The 22296-nt window shown below is 44.2% G+C and overlaps 1 protein-coding gene and 2 long non-coding RNA genes across 3 annotated transcripts in view; all 3 read left to right on the top strand.

Moving 5' to 3' along the window:
• The first annotated feature begins 1364 nt into the window (after window positions 1-1364).
• LOC311119096 lies at window positions 1365-2798 on the top strand. The gene is made up of 2 exons (XR_014611912.1): window positions 1365-1576; window positions 1938-2798. It is a non-coding gene; the product is annotated as an uncharacterized lncRNA (long non-coding RNA).
• Window positions 2799-3147: 349 nt separating this feature from the next.
• Window positions 3148-7539, top strand: LOC311119097. The gene is made up of 4 exons (XR_014611913.1): window positions 3148-3787; window positions 3982-4081; window positions 6731-6808; window positions 6984-7539. It is a non-coding gene; the product is annotated as an uncharacterized lncRNA (long non-coding RNA).
• A 1158-nt stretch (window positions 7540-8697) lies between these two features.
• LOC311119094 (ras-related protein Rab-21) overlaps window positions 8698-22296 on the top strand; it is a 30940-nt gene continuing 17341 nt past the window's right edge. Inside the window, exon 1 of the mRNA XM_084193841.1 lies at window positions 8698-9019. Within this exon, the coding sequence (XP_084049967.1) occupies window positions 8879-9019 (141 nt within the window). The 5' untranslated portion in view covers window positions 8698-8878. The remainder of the gene's footprint in view (window positions 9020-22296) is intronic.

The raw sequence follows: 22296 nt of genomic DNA, 5'->3' as shown, positions 1-22296 counted from the left end.
GTGATATAGAGGAGTGGTGAAATCCAAGAGGCAGGGTTGGTTCACACCCTGTGAGGTCTGTCAGTGGACAGGGTTGGTTCACACCCTGTGAGGTCTGTCAGTGGACAGGGTTGGTTCACACCCTGTGAGGTCTGTCAGTGGACAGGGTTGGTTCACACCCTGTGAGGTCTGTCAGTGGACAGGGTTGGTTCACACCCTGTCAGGTCTGTCAGTGGACAGGGTTGGTTCACACTGAGGCCTGTCAGTGGACAGGGTTGGTTCACACCCTGTGAGGTCTGTCAGTGGACAGGGTTGGTTCACACCCTGTGAGGTCTGTCAGTGGACAGGGTTGGTTCACACTGAGGCCTGTCAGTGGACAGGGTTGGTTCACACCCTGTGAGGTCTGTCAGTGGACAGTGTTGGTTCACACCCTGTGAGGTCTGTCAGTGGACAGGGTTGGTTCACACCCTGTGAGGTCTGTCAGTGGACAGGGTTGGTTCACACCCTGTGAGGTCTGTCAGTGGACAGGGTTGGTTCACACCCTGTGAGGTCTGTCAGTGGACAGGGTTGGTTCACACTGAGGCCTGTATGGGGGTGGTGTTATGTGGTGATGCAGGCCCGGCTAGCTCAGTCGGTAGAGGATGAGACTCTTAATCTCAGGGTCGTGGGTTCGAGCCCCACGTTGGGCGCTAACATTTTGATTTGAAAGCCTTTCTCCTTCTGATAAATGTGTCAGCATTTTAGACACTAGAGGGTTGGTTGGAAAGAAAGTAAATCTGTTTACTGACTGTTCAGTCAACAACTTTTCTTTTCACATTGATGAGTAACAGGATAAAAGACTGTGGGTGATATGTGAAATCTAAAAGGGGACAGGGTTGGAGTCAGTTAATTGAAATGTAATGTAAATAATGTCTATCTATTGACAGTGCGACTCCACTTACAACTATTCTCAGTGTTGAGTAAGAAGAGCATCACAGTAAATGACTGTGGCAGGTGATGTTAAAACCAGGAGGGGGCAGGGTTCCTGACTCATCCTGACAGTTCCTATGCGCGGGGGAATTCCAGTTGCCTCCAGGCCCGTCTAGCTCAGTCGGTAGAGCATGAGACTCTTAATCTCAGGGTCGTGGGTTCGAGCCCCACGTTGGGCGGGGAGTGTTTTGTGTTCAGTGCTAGTTTCAATGGGGGTAAGGGATAGTAACCACATAGTATACTGTAAATAGTCTAGTCTTCCTGCTTCCTGTTCCTATTTTGGGAGCTTGTTTTTAGATAAATGTTTCTACTACACCTGTGCCTACTAGTGGATCCAATTCACCGTCAGTTCTAACAATGCGCCCCATGAGAGCTAGCCTCTCCATTGGTGTTAATGGTTCCTCTGTTCTTTTCACAGGGACCAATGGAGGAGTGACCCCAGTGGGTCTACTAGCTAGCTTCCTGGGGGGCCTGGCAGTGGGCGTGGCTTACTATATCTCTCAAATCCTATTGGTCCGTGACCTGCACCTGGCTGATCCCCAGTGGCCAATCATAGTCTATGGAGCCATGGCTGGCCTAGTGGGGTCCATGCTGGACTCTGTCCTGGGAGCACACTGGCAGTACTCAGGTGGGTCTGACAACCATTAGTTATTAATGTTATTTTCAGGGATTAGTTCATGTTATTATCAGGGATTAGTTATTAACTTGTTATTATCAGGGATTAGTTATTAACATGTTATTATCAGGGATTAGTTCATGTTATTATCAGGGAAAAGGATACATAACTAACTGAAGATATAGATTAATGTTATTCATTTATTTGGATTTTTCATGTTGAATGGACCCCTTTAAAAATTGTTTTTACATATGTTTAATACATTCCAAATGGATATCAGCAGGCGCTTGAAGTGTCTTTTAATTTCAAACATCGCAGGCATTAAAAATGTCTGCTCCACTCTTACTCATAGATGCTGTCTGTTCTCCCCCAGGTTATGATGCCAGCGTTGGAAAGGTTGTGAACTATGAGTCTGTGACTACTAAGCGGATATGTGGGAAGCCTATCCTGGACAACAACGGCGTTAACCTCTTCTCTTCCATCATAGTAGCTTTGGTTCTTCCCGGTGTTGCCTGGGGCTTCTGGCCTCACTAGGGAAGGCACTCTTTACACTTCCCTGATTTGTGTTTTCAAATGTTGGAGCAAATGTTTGTTTTGTCAAAATTTGGAGCAAATGTTTGTTTTGTCAAACTTTGGAGCAAATGTTTGTTTTGTCAAAATTTGGAGCAAATGTTTTGCTTGTTGTATTGAAGCCGTGCCACTACCACAATATACCATGTTTTATACTTTACCTAGTATGGTCTAGCTTGTTGTCTAAGGAAATGGAGTTACCATGCTACAAATAACCTCAACTCTGATTGCGTGTCTTTTTGGTAATACATTTGTTGATCTTAGTTTAATCATCTAGATTTGAGTTGTTTCCTGAAATGCATTAAGTGTATGGACTTTATAGGAGAGCAGTGTTTTTTGTTTGATTGTGAGTTTGTGTTGTAATACTCTCTTTTGAGTAGGCCTACACCCTACACTAGAGAAGGGGTGAGAGAAGGGGTGAGAGAAGGGGTGAGAGAAGGGGTGAGAGACGGGGTGAGAGGAGCCTACACCCTACATTAGAGAAGGAATGAGAGAGACAGAAGTGAAAGTGTTTTATGTCACCAGCCCCCAAACAAATGGCATATTATTATTATTATTAAGTCCTTTATGAATGTCCTTTACAAATGTGGTTTGTAATGGTTATTTTGATAAGTCTCCAATTGATGCTGTAAACAATTAGCATTGGAATAAATACTTGATGGATTTTTGCCTTATTGCATCATATGAATGTTGAGAGAGTAGCATTACCAGGTGATGTTTACCCTTTTCAAGGACCGTGATCCGAGTACAGATTACACCAGCAGCTGATCTGGGATCAGGGTCTGTATTCACGAAGCCTTTTAGTGTAGCAGTGCTGATCTGTGATCAGTTTTGCGTTTAGATTATATTGAATCAGATGACATGGACAGAAGGAACCTAGATCAGCACTCCTACCCTGGGAGGCTTTGTGAACACGGATCAAGGGCTTTGTGTATGCAGTGGTGACTCACTGAGTAATTGCATCAGTGTTGGAGCGAGCTCTGTGTGAATTCTAAGAAAAGAGGGGGGGGGCAGGGTTCGCGCCTCATGGTTTGTAAAGGGGGAGTTTCCTGATATGTTGCAAGCCCGGCTAGCTCAGTCGGTAGAGCATGAGACTCTTAATCTCAGGGTCGTGGGTTCGAGCCCCACGTTGGGCGCACAGCTTTTGAACGAGCGCTTTAAAGCTTCTCAATAAATAATATATTATGTTTTAGTTGGAGCATAGCTGGGGATATTTTCTGTACACTTGAAGGCTCAGCTGGTGCGGTGGGTTTGAAATATAGAAAAAGTGCCTGTTCCTCCTACACAGAAAATGTATGAATGTAAATTACATTTGTGTTATACAACAATGAAAAGTATTCGACTTTTCTGGTTAAACATGTCTAAGGATTGGAGTTTATTTTCCCAAAAAAAAAAATCACAAAGCTTGTAATGTACACAGTTACTGAGAAAATAAATTATGAGGTATGTCAAACGTTTTCTGAGAGGGCGGTTTGTTATGCTTGTGCCGTGGCAACTACCAATGAGAGGAGCGTATTTGAACAACGTCATGGAGCGCCACGTTCGAAATGTCCTACTTCACATGAACGCAGCTGATCGTTCCTAAACGGACTGGATCTGGAGCCTAGACTACTAGTTCCTGCTTGCTACACGACTGTGGCAACCAAGATAAAGGTGGGTTCTTTTAACTGCTACAATGAAAGTGTACTTGTTGTTATAATCAATTACATAATTTAAAACGATTTCCAGTTCGTATTGTAGAGCGTACGTTATTGTATGCAAGTTGCAACAATGTTTACATAATTCGCTATGGGATACAATGTATCAAAACACTAAACTATCGTTCATGTCATGATGTCTTTCTGCAGAGAAAATGAGCTCTGGAAAAGCACTGCAGTCGATGTATACTCACCTCAATCAACAGCCACCGACACCAAGCCTGGCGAAAAGAAAGAAGATTCAAGAGAAGTACGTTGTGAAAGTTGAAATGATTGTTAGATTAATCCATGTAAAACCTACAGTTTTTATACAGTATAAATTATGCAATGCGTAGTGTCGATGAAACGCCACTGGCACAGGTGGAGAGCATTTCATGAATCGACCAGAATTTGGTTTCCAGGCGTAGATATTTAGTTGGGTGGTCTTCCCATTAATTGCAGAAGTGGCTTGTCGCCTGTCTTCCCGGCTGAGAGCCCCACAGTGGAGGTGTCATTATACCCGTAAAACCTAGCGGTCAAGCAGGGAAATGGTTCCAATCGTTTTCCCATAGGGGATTTGAGAAACACTTCAAATAAGGGCTGTGTTTTGTGTAGGTTTACCCTGGAGTGACATTTTGATAACCATGTCAATCTCTCTCGGACAAGGTGATTCATCAATATATTCGGCTCTATTTACTCTCAGATTCCAAAATGTTAATTAGCATAAAAGTAGACGTCATGCAAGATTACAAATCCCTGCAAGCTCCTGGATGTCATCTCTAACTGGCACATTTGCTAACAGGTACATTTTAAAGAAATGTAGCCAATTCATTCATTACTGCATTTAGCTAACATTAGATAGTTAATCCAGAGATTCTTACCTTTGCCTCGATTCGGCAGTCTCGTCCAGATCATGATGGCATTTGTAGTTCTTTATGATAGCCACATTAGCAGCTAATTAGCATTTCATTTGTTGGGGGTAAATACAGGCAAATATATTGATAAAAGTCACCTTCTCCGAGAGATTTACACTGTTATCAAAACGTCAAGCCAGGGTAAGCCTACACGAAACACAGCCCTTATTTTAAGTGTTTCTAAAAGCCCCTATGGGGAAAAACGTTTGATACCATTTCCCTGTTTGACCGCTAGGTTTTATGGGTATTATGACTCATACTGTGGTACTCTATTTTTGGGGCGGAGACATGAGCATCTCTTCATTATATACAGATCTGTCTCTCCTCCTCTCAATTCAATTAGAGAGGAAGAGAGAGGACCAACTTTGCGGAAAATCTGCCTTCCTCCAGCAGGTGGCGTTTTTTCACCCACCAAGCAAGGAGTTTTTGTATGAAGTGTCGAATTTTTGTTCAACCAAAAAATGTATGGCTTATTTTCTACCTGAGGTTTATTTGACCTAACATACGTTTCGTATTGCTTAAGTTGTTACGGGTGTACTGATATAAGTAGCACACATGACATCCCGGCAACTTTGAGAAAAAAACATTTATATTGGTGTTGTCTCGAGATGACTATGCATATTCATGGCATGAGGCTAGTAGCATAGCATCTCTCGATTGAATACAGGTGATTGACGTCAACAACCCTCATTGAATATTCATAAAAGGATTACAATAATGAGATGTATCCACCAATCCTAAGAAAGGATAGGCGGGAGCTAGACAGTCCGCCGTGCCGCTTTGTGGACAACAACTCCCATTGTTAGGGCGGAGAGACGTGTATCTTGTCAGTATATCCATAATCTTTGATTCAATTCACCCACAGAGGTATAATAAGCGCTCACCTTTGCAAATACTTCCGGTCACCTGTGTAACGTTACCATGTGACAGATTACTTATAACCCACGTGAGAGTGCCCCAAGTCAGGGTCCTGGCTAGAAGGGATTTAGCTTTTGTCAAATTAACATGCTTGACATATTCTCTCTGCTCTACTCTCTCTCTCTGCTCTACTCTCTCTCTGCTCTACTCTCTCTCTCTCTCTATGCTCTATTCTCTCTGCTCTACTCTCTCTCTGCTCTACTCTCTCTCTCTCTCTCTGCTCTACTCTCTCTCTCTCTGCTCTACTCTCTCTCTGCTCTACTCTCTCTCTGCTCTACTCTCTCTCTCTCTCTCGCTGCTCTACTCTCTCTCTCTCTCTGCTCTACTCTCTCTCTGCTCTACTCTCTCTCTCTCTCTCGCTGCTCTACTCTCTCTCTCTCTCGCTGCTCTACTCTCTCTCTCTCTGCTCTACTCTATCTCTCTGCTCTACTCTATCTCTCTGCTCTACTCTCTCTCTCTGCTCTACTCTCTCTCTCTGCTCTACTCTCTCTCTCTGCTCTACTCTCTCTCTCTGCTCTACTCTCTCTCTCTGCTCTACTCTCTCTCTCTGCTCTACTCTCTCTCTCTGCTCTACTCTCTCTCTCTGCTCTACTCTCTCTCTGCTCTTCTCTCTCTCTGCTCTACTCTCTCTCTCTCTCTCTGCTCTACTCTCTCTCGCTGCTCTACTCTCTCGCTCTGCTCTACTCTCTCCTCTCTCTCTGCTCTACTCTCTCTCTCTCTGCTCTACTCTCTCTCTCTCTGCTCTACTCTCTTTCTCTCTCTCTGCTCTCTCTCTCTCTGCTCTTCTCTCTCTCTCTGCTCTACTCTCTCTCTCTCTCTGCTCTACTCTCTCTCTCTGCTCTACTCTCTCTCTCTGCTCTACTCTCTCTCTCTCTGCTCTACTCTCTCTCTCTGCTCTACTCTCTCTCTCTGCTCTACTCTCTCTCTCTGCTCTACTCTCTCTCTCTGCTCTACTCTCTCTGCTCTACTCTCTCTCTCTGCTCTACTCTCTTTCTCTCTGCTCTCGGTCTAATCTCGCCCTACTCTCTCTCTCTCTCTCTCTCTCTCTCTCTCTCTCTCTCTCTCTACTCCCTCGTGTGGCAATGTAGGTCTGAAATAAGGAGTCCAACAGACAATGTGATGTCCCCATGTACAAGACAGCTCATGAGGAAAGCTATCAAGGACATGTAAGTATGATTAAAATGTCACTTTGTCAGACAAATGTTATTTGTTTTGTTTTTGTCATTTGACTGACATTTGGAGTGTGCGGATTTGACTAAATGAAGTTTACCCCCTTTCTGTAACTGCAGCAGGCCGTGTAGTCTAAATGCAATGTTTCCATTTGTTTATTCTTGGTTCCAGACCATCATCTCCCAGACCCAGACGGGAAGAGAAAGAGAACTCTAAATAAACGAATGACCTTTTTAAGTACAGTGTGAGGTCTTTACGGTATTCATCTCTCTGCTAAGATGGTCAGGTCAATCCATCATTGACACTTTTCTGACATGATACCATCTTTTTAAGATGTTCTTACTAATCAAGCTGCCCAAATGTTATTTACTTTATTTATCCATTATGCAATATGGTGCACACACGGAGAGGGTTATATTCTTCATCTATTTCGCACTGTTAGTGTTTCTTTGTCATAGTTTTTCTTGTGAATGTATAATGCTATTTGCACTTTAGAGGACATTTATTGTACAGGGCTTTAAGTGTGGTGGGGGTGTTATAATCTCAAACAAGTGTTCTGTATGTATGCCCTTTGCACAGGTAGACTTCATGGTTTGTTAAAAAGTAGACTACTTTATATTCTGTTTGTACATTGGCTTTATGTGCTCAGTTTCAATATGTAATTATCAAAAAAGGACTTAGCTCACTGCTTTCAATAAACATTTGACTGAGTCATCAGGCATGTATGAAAATTCCTGTCTTACGTTTAATGTTTTGTTTTTTTTAATTGAAGGTGATATTCAAGAGGTTTGTTGTGACAGTAACTAGTGTTGGATAAGGCTGTAGTGAAACTCTTTGTTTGGTTTGATATGTCCTTGAGATCATTTCGATACCAATGTTTTAGATAACTCGTTACCTTCAACAGTAATTAATTAGCTAATTGTGAATACAGGCTCTAGAGACTCAATGAAATAGCCTACCAGGGTTGCACGCTCTCTTGTGTATAAAAAAAGAAAAAAGAAAAAAAAGTTGAAAAGCTTTTATTTTAGCGGCTATTGCATAGCAAAAAAATCCAAACGCACCAACGCGTTGCGGCTCACAGGCCACCCTGATGAAGGCCGGTGAGCCGCAAGGCGTTTGTGCGCTTACGTTTGTTGCTATTCAATAGCCGCTAAAATAAAAGCTTTTTAACTTTTCCACAACAGAGTGCCTTGGATTTTTTTTTAAGTATGGTCGTTATCTAGTTAAGAAAGGGGTAATTTTCTGAATTTTTACCCCAATAAGTCTCTAGTAGAAACAGAAGTAGGTCAAGTTTGAACAAAACAAGCATACTTCTTTCTAAAAAGCAGATTTGAGGCAAGCACTTAGTCTTCTCTCTCTGTGTGTATGTACAGCATTGGGGACTTCAGCATCTTGTTCGGGGAGCCTTGCAAGAATTATATGATATTTTGATGTGAAAATAAGCAGATTGTCAGAAATGCTTAAATAAAATATCACTGCCATATGGCTCAGAGGATAAATATATTCCTCATGATTTATGTATGACAAATTATTCTCATTCAGGAGTGTATTGCAGAGATAATGATCCTGGTGAACAACCAACCACATGAATCATAGCCCATCATAATTCAGTTTTTAGGACTCGTTTTTATTACACTGACTACCGAGCTTGTAACTTTTCATCTTTCAAACTGTCTTATTTTGTTTACAGTTTTTATTCATTTCCTAATTTCTGTCTTCTTTGCTCTAACATACAATATTCCGATTATTTCAGAGACTGAGCCACTGTTCAGCTCCAGCACTTTGGATTGTTGCTGTCCAGTTCATCATATGATCCCCGTGCGTGACGTAGGAAGAGACGCCATTAGTACGGGTTGAGAGGGGAGAGGAGAGCGAACCAGCGAGCTGAGGGTGGGGGAAATCACTTTGGTCTACAAGAGCTGGGGCGACTGACATTTGTTCCTATTCTGATTCGCAGGGGATTCGTGTCCTTGACTATTTCTTGATTTCGATTTGAGACATCTAATGTGATTAGAGGGAGATACTTCGACTGGGCTACTTCTATTCATAATAATATTTATTTCACCATGGCGGCTGGCGGTGGAGCAGGCAACAAAACCTACTCTTTCAAGGTGGTTTTGTTGGGAGAGGGCTGTGTCGGAAAGACGTCGCTCGTGTTGCGGTATTGTGAAAATAAATTCAACGACAAACACATCACCACACTTCAGGTACGTTGATACGTGGCTAACTGCGACTGGATGTGTGCTTCAATCTTTGTCCAGACTACAAAGGGTTAAACGTGTTGTCTGTAGAATAGAAAATGCGAGCTAACTAACGTTAGCCTAGCTGCTAGTAATAGCCTGTCACTAACTCACATCAACAGGCATTCATCTGTGTCGCAACTAGCTAACTCGTTTTTGGGGGTCCACTACAAGTCACTGCAACCTGTTCAACATGGTTATTTAGGGTGTTTACCAAGATGACTAGCTAACTAACAATTCAGATAACGATAAGGCATTCTAATAACGATTAGCTATCTAGCTAAATTGACTAACGCTAGCTAGCTTTTCAAATAAGCGAAATAAAAACGTTATCTCAACTATACATTGGTGCTATTCAACATGAAACAAGTGTTCTTCAACGTGAATGTGGTAGAGGTGATTTTCCCCCATTGAACAGGAAGTAGCCTACTCACAGATTGAGTAACCAAAACAACAACAACCCACCACCCAGCTTTACCTTCCTGTCCAGTGGGCATAGCAACTTGGACTAGAAAGCTTCGCTAGCTGCCCCAAACTTGGCCCTGCAGGACACTTGACTGAACTGAACAAGGAATGAACTACTATGACATAGCATTTACGCAGAGTAGAGAAAGGTCAAGTTTTACGGCACACCGAAAATCGCATTCAGACTGACAACACAGACTAGATCTGTCAGTAAGCTCAGGGTTTCTCATAGCAGTAGGTTGCACAATATGTGGTTTGGCAGTGCCGGACGTGATAAGGTCGTAGTTGTTTGTAGTAGGCCATTGGAGCGCTGTTGCCAAACTTATCCTCTTCTATGTATCAATACCATCATGATTCTGCTGCTGCCACATAATCACACATTACTAAGGTATCATCTTCAATCCTCTGCGATCACAGTTGCTGTCAAGCAGTCTAACTAGGGTACTAAGCAATTTGTTTTATACTTTGCATTACAGCAAACAGTTAAACCTGTTGCTGAGTCTCTGGAAAGTGTTCAACTATGTCAAAGTTGGCTTTACAGGTAGGTTAGTTATGAACTTAGAATGGGCTACTTTTATTGCTCTCCTGAAAGAAGAAAAAGCCTGCATAACTCCTTGTCATTTCCTACCAGGACATCACAAGAGTGTGTTTATTAGTCAAGGCAATGAGAGAGGAAGGAGCTGAATGTCAAGGTAGTTTGCTACTGCACTGCCAGTCTTGGACAGTAGAGGTCTTCTCGGAATCCCGAAATTGAGCTCCAAACCGAATTGGATCTGTAAAATTCCCATCCAAGACAGACAGGACCCAGTCATTTTTTTCTCTCCCCAAAATCAATATCTGATCCAATTTGAATCAGAGGTTGACCAGGGTCTGTATCGGACCCAAACGGACCCAAAAGATAAAAAAATGCAGCTTTATTGCCACGAAAGCAAGCAAAATGTACTGAACAAAAAATATTAACGCAACATGAAACAATTTCCAAGATTTTACTGAGTTACAGTTCATATAAGGAAATCAGTCAAGTGAAATAAATTCATTAGGCCCTAATCTATGGATTTCACATGACTAGGAATACAGATATGCATCTGTTAGTCACAGATACCTTTAAAAAATGGGCCTCACAATGGGCCTCAGGATCTCGTCACAGTATCTCTGTGCATTCAAATTGCCATAGATAAAATGCAATCGTGTTCATTGTCCATAGCTTATGCCTGCCCATACCATAACCCCACCGCCACCATGGGGCACTCTGTTCACAACATTGACATCCGCAGCCCTCTTGCCCACACGATGCCATACACTTGGTCTGTTGTTGTGAGGCTGGTTGGACGTACTGCCAAATTCTCCAAAAAGACATTATGGTCGAGAAATGAACATTCAATTCTCTGGCAACAGTTCTGGTGGACATTCCTGCATCACCATGCCAATTGCACCCTCCCTCAATTTGAGACATCTGTGGCGTTGTGTTGTGTTGTGCGCATGGAACATTTCGGGGATCTTTTATTTCAGCACATGTAACATGGGACCAACACTTTACATGTTGCGTTTTAATATTTATGTTCAGTGTAGTTTTGACTTGTCTGGCAGTGCATGTTGACATTTCACATGCATTTTCAGATGTATCTAAAATCATTGATTTGTTTAGTATTTTCATAGATGACATCCCAAATTTAAAATGTTTAGACAAGACGGGATCGGGCGTGTGGTGAAGATAGGCCTAACCATTGTGCCTCAGTGTGAATTAGCAACAATTTCTGATCCCATATCTCCAGTGGAAACTGGTCATAAAATAGGCTACCTGTACACTTATCCCTTGCGCAAATACAGCTGTCTGTCCTGAGCGCATCATTGGCATGGGAGACAGTGAGGGCCCAGTTAAAACAATGATGCTAGTTCCCTATAGCGAGAGCTCAAGCCAAACAGGCAGACAGGCGGAAGATAGAGATTAATATATTGAAAGAACCTGAACCAACTCTGCCATGCGTAGCAAAGGTCATTTAATCAGGATATTTTCTTCTTCAAATATAATTTCAGATCTTGTCGGCATTTCACATATTTTCACACAGATCCGAGGTGCGTGGCCGTCTCGGGTAACCGGTTTCGGGTATATTCGTGAAGACCTCTAGACTAGAGTTCGCTCTCTACTGCACTGCCAGTGGGCCTTGAGTCTTAAAGTTCAGACACTCCGGTAGGATTGTCAAACGTTTGCCTTGAGACAGTACTTGGCACCTCTGACTGCCGACACTGTTCAATCTCTTTTGTGTTCACACAGCAAAGACCTTGGAAGTCGTCAGCCACTCAGCCTTCTTAACATACTCCAAACCAGAAGGTGGCAGTAGCATTGTTTGGCAATGCATATCCGTGCGTATTGCTTGTAGTCTAGATTCCAAGCTATCCGCGCTAATGTTGCCATTTTGTAGAAAGCCTTTGTTGATACTAGCCAGATGGCCACAGCTAGATAACTACCTAGCAAAATGACGAATAAACATTTTAATTCACTCTCCATAGCATACTCCATAGCATATTCGCTAGCTAGTACAACTTTGCTAGCTAGCTAAGGACACTGCACTAACTTGGCAACTAACACAGGCTGCTGTTTCGTTGAAACTAGCTAATCCATTGTGATTTAATTATGTCAATACTAGCTACAGTGGTTAGCTGGCTTGGAAGAATTATTTAGTGTTGTGTGCATTGCGTTTGTGCACTTAGCTAGCTACCACCACACAGCCTATATTGCAAATGAAGTGTGACTGGTTCATCCGTGGATGTACGGAGAAAATGCCTTTCTTTTACTTTTTTTGGGGGGGTGGGGTTCGTGCTGTCTGATTGGCTCAAAATCAAGTTGCTGGCCACTGACGAGCATTGCGATTCTACAAGTAGAATCGGTAGGTTGGTCGCCACCGGGTCGTCACGCAGCAGGTACCGCTGTTGTTCTAGCATGAGAAGGAACGGCCTCCCACTGTGATAAGTACCCATCGGCAGTGAGATTCTCGGTGCATTTCATGCTTTAGAGACTAGTCCCGGTGTATCAAACAGTTGTTTCAAGGCCTATTGCAATAGGCCTAGGCCTAGTTGTCAAGTGACCGTTTCCTCTTGCCAGTAGTACTGTTATTGTTTTGTTTACAGTAGTAGGCCTTCATTATTATTGTGTGACGCCTAAGTAAGCAGATTTTCAGTGCTAGTTCATACACTGGATAACAGTTAATGAATACTGACTAGGGCTACATTAACAGCATTAGAGTAGGCTACAGTCAGTCTCCTCATATGATGATGGGCGCTCTAATCGCACGCCCACTAAGCAAGGTAATTGTGGTTCAAAGGGCAACTGTGCAACAAGCTGGTACCACACCCTTATTACTAATACCAATATACCTCTTCGGGAGCTTGCCCTGGCTTGTCGACTCTCTCACACAGCCAACTGGTAGGTCTCTCTCGTCAATGCAAAGTTAATATTAGGCTTTCTTTGCTGTCAATAATCCTTTTGGGGGTCAAAGTAAAAATGTGGTAAACTTGTCTTGAATTACCCATTTTTAAAATAGCTATTTCCAAGCAAACATTGTTTTGAATATTTGGAAAAGCCCCCTTTGAAACCACATGCTCAGGCAGAAAACAGTTGTGAAACAGTTTGCGTGTGTGCCAACTACAATTTCCACCTCGGTCCTACTTTATTTCCTGTTCACTTTGTGGTCATTCCACAGTTTCCCCTCGGGCCGACTGACGTATCGCGTGTGATTAACCCATTTCAGTTCATTATTATAAGCTCCCCCCATTGGGCCAATCAGTGTCATTTAGTAAATGCCGGATCTCTATGGCAAGACGCGTCATCCACCCAAGTTTAGTTAAAATCGGGCCAGTGGTGTCTGAGATCGCGTGTGATTTAATGTACTAACGGTAGAGACAGATCCACGGCCCCCTCCATGATTTCATCATGGGAGACAATGAAATGTACAACTACTAAAGAGTTTATTGTGTTATGGTTTGTTTGAGAAATACATGTGATCAATGGATAGACAGTGATGGCCTATTATGACCAGTGTTGTGGATAACGGGTTACAAAGTAACGCGTTATGTAATCCGATTTACTTTTATCACTAATGGAGTGAAGTAGCGTGTAATTAATATTATTACAGTTACGTTGTCAAACAACGCGTGCGTTACTTTCAGAATCATATCTCTACCGGGCGCATGTTACCATGATCCGATCTCAACTTGTTTCCTCATTTAGTTCTCAAGCAAGCGGAGAAAGGCTGTTTGGAGAAATGTCATGACAGCTGTTGTCCATAGAAATGCGCACCTCTGATCTTTGCCGTTGATCGCTTGGGATAACTATGGGCTTTCCCGTCTGGTGGCAAGTGTGCCCTCTATACATCTCTATGGGTCCGTGCTGGCAAGTGTGCCCTCTATACATCTCTATGGGTCCGTGTTGGCAAGTGTGCCCTCTATACATCTCTATGGGTCTGTGTTGGCAAGTGTGCCCTCTATACATCTCTATGGGTCTGTGTTGGCAAGTGTGCCCTCTATACATCTCTATGGGTCCGTGTTGGCAAGTGTGCCCTCTATACATCTCTATGGGTCTGTGTTGGCAAGTGTGCCCTCTATACATCTCTATGGGTCTGTGTTGGCAAGTGTGCCCTCTATACATCTCTATGGGTCTGTGTTGGCAAGTGAGCCCTCTATACATCTCTATGGGTCCGTGTTGGCAAGTGTGCCCTCTATACATCTCTATGGGTCTGTCTACTTGTGGTCCATAATCAGAACTTGCAGCTGGAGAGAGATTTTGAATGTAAAGATAGGACATGTTTGGCTTGCAGTATATATGGCTAATTAAGCAGCCCATATGACAGCGCGGCACTTTGTAGACCAGCACAGGAAAGCAGCACCACAGATGAAAGGAGAAAGTAGTGATCGGCTTGTCTTGCTCCCTCTGAGAGTCAAACAGTGAGATTTTTTTTAGATTTTCATGAAAGTAACACAAAGTAACATAACGTGTTACTTTCCACACAAAGTAATATTGTAAAGTAATGCGTTGATTTTTTGTTAAATGTAAAGTGTAAGATTACTTTTTCAAGTAACTAATCCCAACACTGATTATGACTATGTAAGCAACCGTTGATGACGATCTATTTGCCTAGTTTAGTAGGCCACTTCAGGTAGCCTAAACAGGCACAGTAAACACACAGGTCTAGTGTTTTCTTTTATTAATGATCGTCTGTCCGGACGTTGGAACTACCGTAAGCTAGCCTAAATGTCAACGTAACCATGGATGCCATGGAAACATCAGCCGAAATAACAACACAAGAACATTTGCCTGTTTAAAAAGACCGGTCTGTGTATAGGCCCTGACTACAAAATACAAAGTTGCCAAATGTCTTTGCAATTATTACAAACAAGCGAAGGCTAAAAAGATCCTTCAAATGAAAACGGAGATGACTGCATTAAAAAGATAAATAGCCTACCAACAGTATAGGCTACAATTTCATGTTCATATTAATTTAGTTTTATTTTGTTATTTGGCTACGGTTTGTCATTTCTGCCTCTTATTTCATGACGTGTAGCCTAACAGGTATGCAGTGATGTGCCAAATCTTGATTTATAGGGTACGCATTAGAATAAGCTGCCTCAATATTTGCAGCCGTATGTGGTTTTAATATTTCTCTAGGAGCTGATCCATCGTCAGTATTGTGGAATAATTATAATCTTAATGTAAAATTTGAATGGAGAAAGCTGATCCGAGAGCAGCACCGGCTTTTCTTTCGATCCTATCAGTAGCGACAAATGCCTCAACGATAGTGAGCGTTCTCTCTGCGGGGTGTTGGGAAACATGTTACATCTTCGGCCATTTGTAGGAAAGATGCATTGTTAAAACACTCGTAAGCCTAAATTTAAATTGCTATCGGGAAACTGGGCCCCGGTTGTTAGCTTAGCCTACACAAGCTCCGGTTGTTAGCTTAGCCTACACAAGCTCCGGTTGTTAGCTTAGCCTACACAAGCTCCGGTTGTTAGTGACTGCCTTTGTGCTGTCAGTCCAATAAAAGCTTTAAGAAACCCTCCCACACGGACTAGCTCCTTGTTTCTACATGTCAGAAAAGAAAAGGAAAGTGCCTGTTTTCTAGCATAGCTACCTCGGAGCCAAGTTGCTTTTGTTTCTAGTGAAAAACGCCGCCTTGGCTGTAACCTGAGGAAGGAAGAAGTGCCAACTAGGGTCGTATTCATTAGGACACACAACTGAAAACGTTTTGCAACAGAAAACAAAAGTGAGTGTTTCTTATTGGACTCCAGGTAGTAGTCGTTTCCGTCCGGTTTCGTCCGTTTGTTTCCTAATGAACACAACCCAGTCCTATTGTTTTGAGTAACTGTCTTTTTAGGGTCACACTCCCCTCAGCTGAACAATAAAGGAGAAACGGGGGGGGATGAGAATAACTTGCAGTTCGTTAGCTAGAGAGAATTCAGGTTTAGTTCATCATGACTGACTCTTAACTCTCATTAAATACTCGTCCAAACTGTCACCTCGATTAGGCAATGTTTGGACATAGTCCCATGATGACTAGTGTGTGTCCCAATTGGCACCCTATTCTCTATTTAGTGCACTACTTTTGACCAGGGCCCTATGGTCAAAAGTAGTGCACTATATAGGGAATGGGGTGCCATTTGGGATGCGTGCCTGTAATCCAGATTGTTTCATCACACTCAAATATTAGTACAAGTCTTTAGCCTATTAAGCATTTTAAGCTACTGAACCATGTAATATAATTCAATCATTCATTTGGTGCATTGTTTGAATAACAGTCTGTCTTCCTCAAGTCTAGTAGTCTACATGCTGTACTAGAATTTCTGGAATGTTACAAGAACAAACCCAAACACACGCATAACAAGCATCCTTTTGTTGTGGGGTGCATGGGAAGTCATTGAAATGGCCAGTTAACAGTGCATCTATAATCATCTCATGGGGTGTTGTTTTGTGGGATTATTACACAACTCTGTCAACATCTGGTGAGTTTTATAATGCACATTTTTAGACTTTTTTTTTTCATTTGCGATACAGCTGAATTTAGCTGTTAGAATATTGTTCCTTTCAAGAGATTCAATCCTTCACGTGCAAATTAGCCCTAGCTGCCATGTATAATGACATCATCCATGTAAGATTCTATACAGAAGCAGGTGTTTTGCGTCTACTTGAGTGATGAGCCCTCATTGAAAGGCAACACCACCACCCCACAGTGCCTGAGTGCCACAACCTCTCCCCCGAAATGTCCTGGGAGAGGCAGCCAAGTCTGGGCTCTCCTCCTCTCCTGGGTCATATTCATTAGGTACCAAACTGGAGAAAATTGACAGAAATTGGGAGGGACTACCTGAATTTGTCCAATAAGAAATGCTTGTTTTTTTAGTTTTTCTATTGCAAAAATGTGTGTCCTGACGAATAGGAAACAGAGACTCTCCTCCTTTCCCGGTCCCCAGTGATCCATCCTACTGCTGCTACCATCACCCAGCTTCGTCTGCCAACTAAACAGGGAGGCTGGTACGAAGGCTCACTGTAGACTTGGGAAGTGGATTGATCAGTTGAACGATTTGGTAGGTAGGTCATGCTGAAATATAACAGATCCCGTCGAACTGGTTTCCCTCTTCCTTACAGATAGGCCTAGTTCACACACACACACACACATACACAATCTCACACACACACACACACATGACATATTGCAGATCAGGCATGGTCAGTGGAAAGGCCTTAGCAGCCAGCCAGAGATTTGTAATGATGTAAGTCTAGGTCAAAGGATCCTCATCCAACCCAGATCACGTGAGAGGGGAACGCTTCTGGGCTGCCAAAAGCCTAATCTGCATGTTTCACGTCCCACCATGTTAAGCGGTATGGATCAGGAGTGGAGGTGGATGCTGTAGGCCTATTTTAGTTTTTTTTTTGTTTTTATGCAGGTTGCAGTTCACCTTGGTCCTCGATCTGTTTATGCTGTCTTGCCAACTCCTGGGGTTGAAATTTAACATGGCGTTGTCCTGGCAAGACGGCACAAACACATCCAGGACCAGGCTATCTGAATAGTGGGTTATTTTGGCTGACAATTAGAGGTTTTGGGCCCTGCTATCTGGGCCCTGGTCCTCTGCTGTACTGTACTATCTGGGCCCAGCACCTGGTCCTCTGCTGTACTGTACTATCTGGGCCCAGCCCTGGTCCTCTCCTGTACTGTACTATCTGGGCCCAGCCCTGGTCCTCTCCTGTACTGTACTATCTGGGCCCAGCCCTGGTCCTCTCCTGTACTGTACTATCTGGGCCCTGGTCCTCTGCTGTACTGTACTATCTGGGCCCAGCCCCTGGTCCTCTCCTGTACTGTACTATATGGGCCCAGCACCTGGTCCTCTGCTGTATTGTACTATCTGGGCCCTGGTCCTCTCCTGTACTGTACTATATGGGCCCAGCACCTGGTCCTCTCCTGTACTGTACTATCTGGGCCCAGCACCTGGTCCTCTGCTGTACTGTACTATCTGGGCCCAGCACCTGGTCCTCTCCTGTACTGTACTATCTGGGCCCAGCACCTGGTCCTCTGCTGTATTGTACTATCTGGGCCCTGGTCCTCTCCTGTACTGTACTATATGGGCCCAGCACCTGGTCCTCTCCTGTACTGTACTATCTGGGCCCAGCACCTGGTCCTCTCCTGTACTGTACTATCTGGGCCCTGGTCCTCTCCTGTACTGTACTATCTGGGCCCAGCCCCAAGCAGAGGGACCTAGCCTAATTATAGTGTCATGTTTATTGGACAATGTGTTGATATGACAACAGAACAATACCAAGACCAAGTGTTGAAGACCAACCAAGAGTATCAGGATACTATGGAAGTGTTGAAGACCAACCAAGAGTATCAGGATACTATGGAAGTGTTGAAGACCAACCAAGAGTATCAGGATACTATGGAAGTGTTGAAGACCAACCAAGAGTATCAGGATACTATGGAAGTGTTGAAGACCAACCAAGAGTATCAGGATACTATCAAAGTGTTGAAGACCAACCAAGAGTATCAGGATACTATCAAAGTGTTGAAGACCAACCAAGAGTATCAGGATACTATGGAAGTGTTGAAGACCAACCAAGAGGATCAGGATACTATGGAAGTGTTGAAGACCAACCAAGAGTATCAGGATACTATGGAAGTGTTGAAGACCAACCAAGAGTTTCAGGATACTATCAAAGTGTTGAAGACCAACCAAGAGTATCAGGATACTATGGAAGTGTTGAAGACCAACCAAGAGTATCAGGATACTATGGAAGTGTTGAAGACCAACCAAGAGTATCAGGATACTATGGAAGTGTTGAAGACTAACCAAGAGTATCAGGATACTATGGAAGTGTTGAAGACCAACCAAGAGTATCAGGATACTATGGAAGTGTTGATGGGAAGCAGCAGAACGTGTCAGTTGAGGCAGCTGTACGGTATAATAGGCTAGCGCTGCAGAGATAAGGCTTCATACCAAATGGCACCCTATTCCAGATGTAGTGCACTACTTTTGACCAGAGCCCTACATCGACCTTGGCATCTCCATCTGAATCCACCCATACAGCCTTTACATTGATATCACTAACAGCCCAGTCCTTGAGATTAAACTATTCTTACACCCCCTCTGTATGTTCATTTCCTTGCCTCTTGCACTGCGATTGGATGCCAAGAAGCATGCCAGGAAATGCATTCAAATAATCCCTTTAGGTGGATCCATGCTGCAGAGGCGAGCGACGCTCTGCTGGAGAGAGGCGGCGTCCCAAATGACACCTTTTATATTTCCTATATAGTACACTACGTATGACCCATGGGATGGATAGAACGTCGCTCAGAGATGCACAGATATTACGTAACATTCAAAAAATGGGTGAATCGTTCCTTAAAGGAAACACTCAAAGTATTTAAAAAGATTTCAAACAGCACTTGAACCCAGAGGCTGTGAAGTGATACAGGAGATATTGCAGCGAGCAGGCTTCCTGTTAGAGCTAGCTGCTATTTCAGGAAGATTCACAGATCAAGTGATTTTAAATGGAAAGAAATAGCCAAAAAAATGTCCGGTTGACAGGCCCTCATGATGTAATGGGAGGTTTTAGGTGTCCTGTTGACAGGCCCTCATGATGTAATGGGAGGTTTTAGGTGTCCCGGTTGACAGGCCCTCATGATGTAATGGGAGGTTTTAGGTGTCCCGGTTGACAGGCCCTCATGATGTAATGGGAGGTTTTAGGTGTCCCGGTTGACAGGCCCTCATGATGTAATGGGAGGTTTTAGGTGTCCTGTTGACAGGCCCTCATGATGTAATGGGAGGTTTTAGGTGTCCGGTTGACAGGCCCTCATGATGTAATGGGAGGTGTCCTGTTGACAGGCCCTCATGATGTAATGGGAGGTTTTAGGTGTCCCGGTTGACAGGCCCTCATGATGTAATGGGAGGTTTTAGGTGTCCGGTTGACAGGCCCTCATGATGTAATGGGAGGTGTCCTGTTGACAGGCCCTCATGATGTAATGGGAGGTTTTAGGTGTCCGGTTGACAGGCCCTCATGATGTAATGGGAGGTGTCCTGTTGACAGGCCCTCATGATGTAATGGGAGGTTTTAGGTGTCCCGGTTGACAGGCCCTCATGATGTAATGGGAGGTTTTAGGTGTCCCGGTTGACAGGCCCTCATGATGTAATGGGAGGTTTTAGGTGTCCGGTTGACAGGCCCTCATGATGTAATGGGAGGTGTCCGGTTGACAGGCCCTCATGATGTAATGGGAGGTTTTAGGTGTCCCGGTTGACAGGCCCTCATGATGTAATGGGAGGTTTTAGGTGTCCAGTTGACAAGCCCTCATGATGTAATGGGAGGTTTTAGGTGTCCCGGTTGACAGGCCCTCATGATGTAATGGGAGGTTTTAGGTGTCCGGTTGACAGGCCCTCATGATGTAATGGGAGGTTTTAGGTGTCCAGTTGACAAGCCCTCATGATGTAATGGGAGGTTTTAGGTGTCCCGGTTGACAGGCCCTCATGATGTAATGGGAGGTTTTAGGTGTCCGGTTGACAGGCCCTCATGATGTAATGGGAGGTTTTAGGTGTCCCGGTTGACAGGCCCTCATGATGTAATGGGAGGTTTTAGGTGTCCGGTTGACAGGCCCTCATGATGTAATGGGAGGTTTTAGGTGTCCCGGTTGACAGGCCCTCATGATGTAATGGGAGGTTTTAGGTGTCCGGTTGACAGGCCCTCATGATGTAATGGGAGGTTTTAGGTGTCCCGGTTGACAGGCCCTCATGATGTAATGGGAGGTTTTAGGTGTCCGGTTGACAGGCCCTCAAGATGTAATGGGAGGTTTTAGGTGTCCGGTTGACAGGCCCTCATGATGTAATGGGAGGTTTTAGGTGTCCCGGTTGACAGGCCCTCATGATGTAATAAATAAATAAATAAATTGGTCATTTAGCAGACGCTCTTATCCAGAGCGACTTACAGGAGCAATTTAGGGTTAAGTGCCTTGCTCAAGGGCACATCGACAGATTTTTCACCTAGTCGGCTCGGGGATTAGAACCAGCGACCTTTCGGTTACTGGCACAACGCTCTTACCCACTAAGCTACCTGCCGCCCATGGGAGGTTTTAGGTGTCCGGTTGACAGGCCCTCAAGATGTAATGGGAGGTTTTAGGTGTCCCGGTTGACAGGCCCTCATGATGTAATGGGAGGTTTTAGGTGTCCGGTTGACAGGCCCTCATGATGTAATGGGAGGTTTTAGGTGTCCCGGTTGACAGGCCCTCATGATGTAATGGGAGGTTTTAGGTGTCCCGGTTGACAGGCCCTCATGATGTAATGGGAGGTGTCCCGGTTGACAGGCCCTCATGATGTAATGGGAGATTTTAGGTGTCCGGTTGACAGGCCCTCATGATGTAATGGGAGGTTTTAGGTGTCCCGGTTGACAGGCCCTCATGATGTAATGGGAGGTTTTAGGTGTCCCGGTTGACAGGCCCTCATGATGTAATGGGAGGTTTTAGGTGTCCGGTTGACAGGCCCTCATGATGTAATGGGAGATTTTAGGTGTCCGGTTGACAGGCCCTCATGATGTAATGGGAGGTTTTAGGTGTCCCGGTTGACAGGCCCTCATGATGTAATGGGAGGTTTTAGGTGTCCCGGTTGACAGGCCCTCATGATGTAATGGGAGGTGTCCCGGTTGACAGGCCCTCATGATGTAATGGGAGGTTTTAGGTGTCCCGGTTGACAGGCCCTCATGATGTAATGGGAGGTTTTAGGTGTCCCGGTTGACAGGCCCTCATGATGTAATGGGAGGTGTCCGGTTGACAGGCCCTCATGATGTAATGGGAGGTTTTAGGTGTCCGGTTGACAGGCCCTCATGATGTAATGGGAGGTTTTAGGTGTCCCGGTTGACAGGCCCTCATGATGTAATGGGAGGTTTTAGGTGTCCGGTTGACAGGCCCTCATGATGTAATGGGAGGTTTTAGGTGTCCGGTTGACAGGCCCTCATGATGTAATGGGAGGTTTTAGGTGTCCCGGTTGACAGGCCCTCATGATGTAATGGGAGGTTTTAGGTGTCCGGTTGACAGGCCCTCATGATGTAATGGGAGGTTTTAGGTGTCCGGTTGACAGGCCCTCATGATGTAATGGGAGGTTTTAGGTGTCCTGTTGACAGGCCCTCATGATGTAATGGGAGGTTTTAGGTGTCCGGTTGACAGGCCCTCATGATGTAATGGGAGGTTTTAGGTGTCCGGTTGACAGGCCCTCAAGATGTAATGGGAGGTTTTAGGTGTCCCGGTTGACAGGCCCTCATG

Source organism: Coregonus lavaretus (genome assembly GCF_964263955.1).
Source record: "Coregonus lavaretus genome assembly, contig: HAP1_SCAFFOLD_1725, whole genome shotgun sequence".
Lineage (NCBI taxonomy): Eukaryota > Metazoa > Chordata > Actinopteri > Salmoniformes > Salmonidae > Coregonus > Coregonus lavaretus.
This window is presented reverse-complemented; position numbering and strand designations above follow the sequence as displayed.